This window comes from Vipera berus (genome assembly GCF_964194415.1).
Source record: "Vipera berus genome assembly, chromosome: 5".
Classification (NCBI taxonomy): domain Eukaryota; kingdom Metazoa; phylum Chordata; class Lepidosauria; order Squamata; family Viperidae; genus Vipera; species Vipera berus.
Genome location: NC_138207.1, coordinates 66,982,932 through 66,988,931, shown reverse-complemented (window position 1 = coordinate 66,988,931; position 6,000 = coordinate 66,982,932). Strand labels below are relative to the sequence as shown.

Here is a 6,000-nt window from a genome sequence, read left to right as displayed (position 1 = left end):
TCTAAATATTCCACAGGATTCCCATTTATAGAACTCTCTTGAGACACCTCAAAGACAAGGCAAACCACGGAGAAATTCAGGGCAAGGTTTTTTGCCTTACAGATAAAACAAGGGTCTGGACTGTAACATGGCTGATAAATCAGGTTTCAAATCATCTGCAATTTGTTTGTTTTTTTCTTTCCCAAGCACCAATATTTATATTTTCTGGTTTCTTACCATACTGTTTAAGGAAAAGGTAGGTAACATAGGAGAAAAAAAAAACTTTTAGAAGTATGACCTACTCATTTTTGAGAAGAGCAAAGAAATATTGCAACTAAAAAATTTGCTCCCCTACACCGTTGCCCTTAAAAAAGAAAGAAAGAAAAAGAATGCTTACAGAAGTTACAGCATCTGTGATTCTCTTTGGCTCATATTCACACATTATGACTCTCCCACTCCACCCCCAAGAAAGAATACACTCTCTGTGTACACATTATAAGGTTATATTTTTATCTTGGGCTTTTGGTGACACAGACAAACCATTTGAGTCTTGCTTTCATAGTTTACATTGCCACCAGAAACTCTGGATAAAATACAGCCTTATATTGTACAATAGGGTATAGTTTATTTTCTCAAGATATTATATACAGTATTTTATTTATATACACAGACAGTGTGTACATGCGTAACGGGTTTTAGTAAAATAATTCTAACATCTGAATAACACTACATTAATGGAATAACCCCACACAATAATTTTTGTTAGCAGCATGCTTTCCCCTCAAGAATGTAATAAAAGCATAAAAATTGGTATTTTCATGTTATGATTTACGAATCCCATACAGTAGTGAAAATTTTAGCTTCTTGTGGTTTGTAATATTTTACTCTCAGAGTTCTTTTTAAATAACTAGAAAGTTTAGCTTCAATATCCTTTGGCTGACTGTATCTTTTTCTGGTTAGCTCTATATGTTTACTATAAATGTGTAGCTTTTGATTCTTTTCATAAGCTACCATATGGTATGACATGTTTCATAAGCTACCATATGGTATGACATGTTTCAACATAGGAAAGTGACTCAGGCAAATGCTGAGCAAAAGACAGAAATATACTTCTAAATGACAGCCAAAAGTATCTATTATCTTTAACTAGGTTGCATAATTGTATTAAAACCATGGTGTTAAAGTTTTCAGCAGAATTTATTTATTTTTTTGCCTTCATCAAGCCGTGCTTAAGAGAGGCTAAGTATTTTTATTTGCATCTCCTAAACCATCTAGAAAGAAAAAAACTGTGAACAGGCAATTCAATAGCCGTTTCCTTTTTGAATGGCTCTTCGGGTGTGTTTCATTAATAACTGTTTACGTAAAACATCATTTCAACAGTTCAAACATCAAAGAAAACAGGGAAATCTTGGGCAGCCTGCCTGGCAGAGGCACAAGCTTTTCAATCTGGACAAATACAAATCCAGGCAGGAACAGTGGGAGAGGGAGGTCTCTCTGTGTGTGTTTGTGTGTAAGCTCCTGCCTTTAATTTTGTTCTCCGAATGCACGCAAAGGCAGCAGATTCCCGGTTGTCCCCTCTGCGAGCCAGATGCTTCCTTAGAGGGGCAGTTCCATCCAACATTTGCCATGTCCCTCCTACTCCCTTATCCTTGCTTTAATGGGCATTAAAAATAGAACAAAACAGCACCAGAGATGGGAACAAAATACATGCACAACAGGCTCAGTCCGCTGTACTCATTCTGCTGCAAAATGTAAAAACAAGAAAGGGCATACAAGCTGTATCCCCTAGGACACATTCAGCTTTTTTAATATAGTAGTGCCACCACACATTTCGCTTCGGATGTTGTATTATATTTATATGTCACTCAAATATTTACCATTTCCCTGAATTCTACTGTGCACTTGGAAAGCTTGTTATAAGCAAAGTATCTTTGGTGAGGTGCTGGTTTCACTCTGTAACAGCTGCACCTGAACTGCATCAATACGTTAACTTTTCCTTCTGAAGCTTTTCATGTGACAAAAGCCACTCTTTCAGATGACTTCCTCCCGTGTAGTTGCCAGGCTGTCCACTGCTGCAAATCACTCTGTGGCACGGTATTATAATAGGGACCTTTGAAGGAAAACATCAAGACACATAAAATAAGGCTTCTGTAAAAATCCTTTCTCTCCACCCCTTTTTCTTAGAAATGGCATTCATGTGGTCAACGTTCCTGTCCCTTTCTTAACATCAGCATTATCCTGCAGTTTGCATCTGTATGTTTCTGTATATTTCTGTCTCTCTCTCTCTCTCTCTCTCTCTCTCTCTCTCTCTGTGTGTGTGTGTGTGTGTGAGAGAGAGAGAGAGAGAGAGAGAGAGGGAGGGAGGGAGGGAGGGAGGGAGAGAGAGAGAGAGAGAGAGAGAGAGAGAGAGAGAGAGAATGAGAGAGAGAGAGAGAGAGAGAGAGAGAGAGAGAGAGATGTCAATGGAACAAAAAGAAGCATTCAATGACAGAATGCTTACAGTATATATGCAACTATCTATACCTATGACCTGATTATTCTTTGTTCTGGTCTCTCCTTTTGGTCCATTCTCATGTTTAGTTTTTTAAAGATTACAGAATACAGACAGGGAGATTTGCAAAGAATAAAAATGGACCTTTCTAGTTTTCAGTGTAAAACAATTGAATTGATGTAGGTAAATCATCTAAAAAATAAAATCAAATATAGCAAAAACCAGAAATGACTTCCTAGAATTAATTGATAAAATGTCATCAGATATAAATAAAACTGCATCTCCAAAGTCTTAAAGTAATCAAATGAGGAAATTGCTATTTTTTGATAAAAATGTACAACCTATTACTAAAATGTACAACCTATTGGAGGAATTGTTTAGTAGCCAATGTAGCTTTCATGTTTAGAAGTGATTTGGTTCTGAAAAGAAAAAGGGGATCCATAAATTATTTCACTTCCAGTTGGTCTTGATAATTGATTAAAATAGTGTGAATATTAGTATTAAAATTACACAGAATAACAACCTCCAAGCACAGTCTGCTTCTCTATCTTTTGAAAGTTATTTGAAGGCATTAATAAGCACATGGCAAAGAAATTTAGAAGACGTTCTATTAGGCATATCCAATACTTAGAGGATAAAATACCTTACTGATCAGTTGGGCAAAACAGAAATTGGCAATTCTCACATTAGATGAAGTAAGGAGAGAGTATATTATAGATCAGTAAATGGAGTACTGACACTGAAATTATTAGTAAAAAATAGTCATTGGAAGGGTTATTCCTCAAGCTAGTCTACTTCACTGGATGACTTTAAATGAGTGAAGATAGTGAAAAGTCAAGTAGAATGGGAAAGAGGGAAAATAAAAGCATGGGAAAACAATGCTATAATATGTTCAAAGTAAGTAAATAACTTACTTGCAAAGTAAATTAATAACAGATACTAAGGGGATCTGAACTTGCAGGGTTCATACAGAAAGGCGATTTAAGCTCTTATGATGAATAGCATTATTATTTTATTTTATTTATTTTATTTTAATCCCATTTATATCCCGCCCTTCTCCGAAGACTCAGGGCGGCTTACAATTTTTAAGCACAAACCAATGTGCTTAGCAATATTAAATCAACAACTTTGTGCATGGCAGCAATGAAAATGGCTAATTCCATGCAAGGAAGGGTTAAGAATAGGATTTTTTTTTTAAAAAAAAAAATCCATTATCACTATGCTTTTTATAAATCTAACCTCTGGCTGAATTCAGAGAGCAAGGCAAATTAAGAACCATGGTGGTACAGTGGTTAGAATGCAGTATTGGAGGCTAACTCTGTCCACAACCAGGAGTTCAATCCTGAATGAGTCAAAGTTGACTCGGCCTTCCATCCTTTTGAGATCGGTAAAATGAGGACCCAGATTGTTGGGGGGCATATGCTGACATTGCAAACCACTCAGAGAAGCTGTAAAGCAGACATGTCAAACTCGTGACGTCACATGATGTCGCGAGACGTATCGGGACTATTTTGCCATTGCCGGCAATGGGGTGGGTGTCGCTTCCGGATGACACCCCTGCAGCATTATGGAGTGGTATATAAGTCTCAGTGCTATTGCTAAGCACTAAATTTCTGGTTGCATCATTTCACTAATGTTTGTGAAATGTATGATAGTAGCAACAAACGTTTTTTCCACAACGTTTGTCGTCAAAGAGAGTGTAATGCTTTACAATTTAGGAAATCTGAACCTGATACACAATTTTTAAAATTACAATACAATCCATGAAGAAAATAGATAAATTATTCCTTTCCTTCTTTTAGAATATTAGAACTTGGGGTCATAGCTAATAAAATTGACTGACAGTGTATCCAGGGCAAATGAAAGAATTGCATAAACAAGGAATGTTTAATTAAGGAATTTAATTAAAATTTGTTTATGGTCATTGGTTTAGATGACAATAATAGGAGTATCAATCACTGGCTGATAGTCATGGTACTTAGAGATCTGAAGAGTCTAAGAACCAAGTGTCTCTATGATCTTACTGAACTTCTGAGTTAAACTTGTACAAACATATGGATGGATGCATGCTCCACAACATTACTTTTCTTTTTTCTATAAGATATTTTGGCTTTGTCACTGGATTTTAATGTATGTATTTTATTTATTTTACAAGGTAGAGAAGGAGGGAAGGAGGGAGGGAGGTAGGAAGGAAGGAAGGAAGGAAGGAAGGAAGGAAGGAAGGAAGGAAGGAGATTGCAGGCTTTCTTGATTTTGCTTACATTTTATTTTATGAGGGCTAAGGTAAGACATGTCAGGTCATCTGCTAATGGCTTATTTACTTCCTTTCCCCATATTCTTTACCGTGTGGTTAATATCCCAGATTCCAACTAAAATATTTAAAAGGAATAGTTGGATCTTGACTCCAAACATCTCAGCAATTTTAAATAATCTATAAAGTTAAACATTGGGAAAGGAAATATTTGTGTTTTCTCCTTTATAATATGTCACATCAGAAACCAAATATTTAACATGCAAAACTGAACCATAGTGGCTATTAAGAAATGCAGTACTAAATCAGACAAAAGGCTGATTTGTTCCAAAAAGCTATGATTAAGCTTGAAAGTAGGATATGAGTACAATAACCAGTTCAGGCTTGAGCTCCCCAGTGGCTGTTAGCAAGAGAGATGCTGCCTTTGATACTGGAGAAATTACATAGGCTTCATGATTAACCTAACATATAGTATAGAACAGATATAACAGATAACACCTAATATGACATATAGCACGGCACAACAATTTTATCTCAGTCATAGACCAGCATAATCTTCATGATTAGTAGCTTTATTCTCCATGGATCTGTCTAATCCTTTTAAAAAAGTGTCAGTGGCCATCAATGCTTCAGCAGTAGCAAATTCCAAGTTTTACTACACATCACATGAAGAAGCATTTTTTTTATCCATCCAAAAATTTCCACCCTTACATGGTATAATGAAAGATGTAGAAACCTTTTTTTTCACATTGATATTCTTCACACTATGCCTAAATTAGTAGGAGTCTACCATATCCCACCCATTTCCCCCTTCTGCAGTACACTAAAAGGTAGCATAGTCAATTGCTTTAAGAACATTGTGCTTTTCCCCAGCATCATAAATAAATTCTTATTTTAGAAGAAAAGTGCTTGAAAATGGAGGGAACAGCTCTTGAATTAGCCCATTTTTGGGAAAATACAAACTCTTTTGAGACAACACAACCTATTTTGCACACATCTATATTTACTGTACCTATTTTCTGATCAAATAAATTATGTATGTTTTTACACTTTCCACATATAGATTTTCTTCAGGTTCTTGATCATATACTTACTCTTTTATTACTCTTTTCCAGATCTAAAATATAATTTTTAAAATGATCTCTTTCCAAGTGTTGTTATGATACATTTTTAAGATTATGATATTGTCTGGATTATTTTTAGTGTTTTGAGGAATAACTGTAAAAGGAATTTGCAAAGTCAAAGGACCTTTTCTAGTCAATCACCATCATCAGACCAT

The 6,000-nt window shown here is 35.6% G+C and overlaps 1 protein-coding gene across 1 annotated transcript in view; it reads right to left on the bottom strand.

Annotated features, from left to right (window-relative positions):
- Window positions 1-1,817: 1,817 nt before the first annotated feature.
- Window positions 1,818-6,000, bottom strand: part of MGMT (O-6-methylguanine-DNA methyltransferase) — a 212,744-nt gene continuing 208,561 nt past the window's right edge. Inside the window, exon 6 of the mRNA XM_081329111.1 lies at window positions 1,818-2,089. Within this exon, the coding sequence (XP_081185237.1) occupies window positions 1,958-2,089 (132 nt within the window). The 3' untranslated portion in view covers window positions 1,818-1,957. The remainder of the gene's footprint in view (window positions 2,090-6,000) is intronic.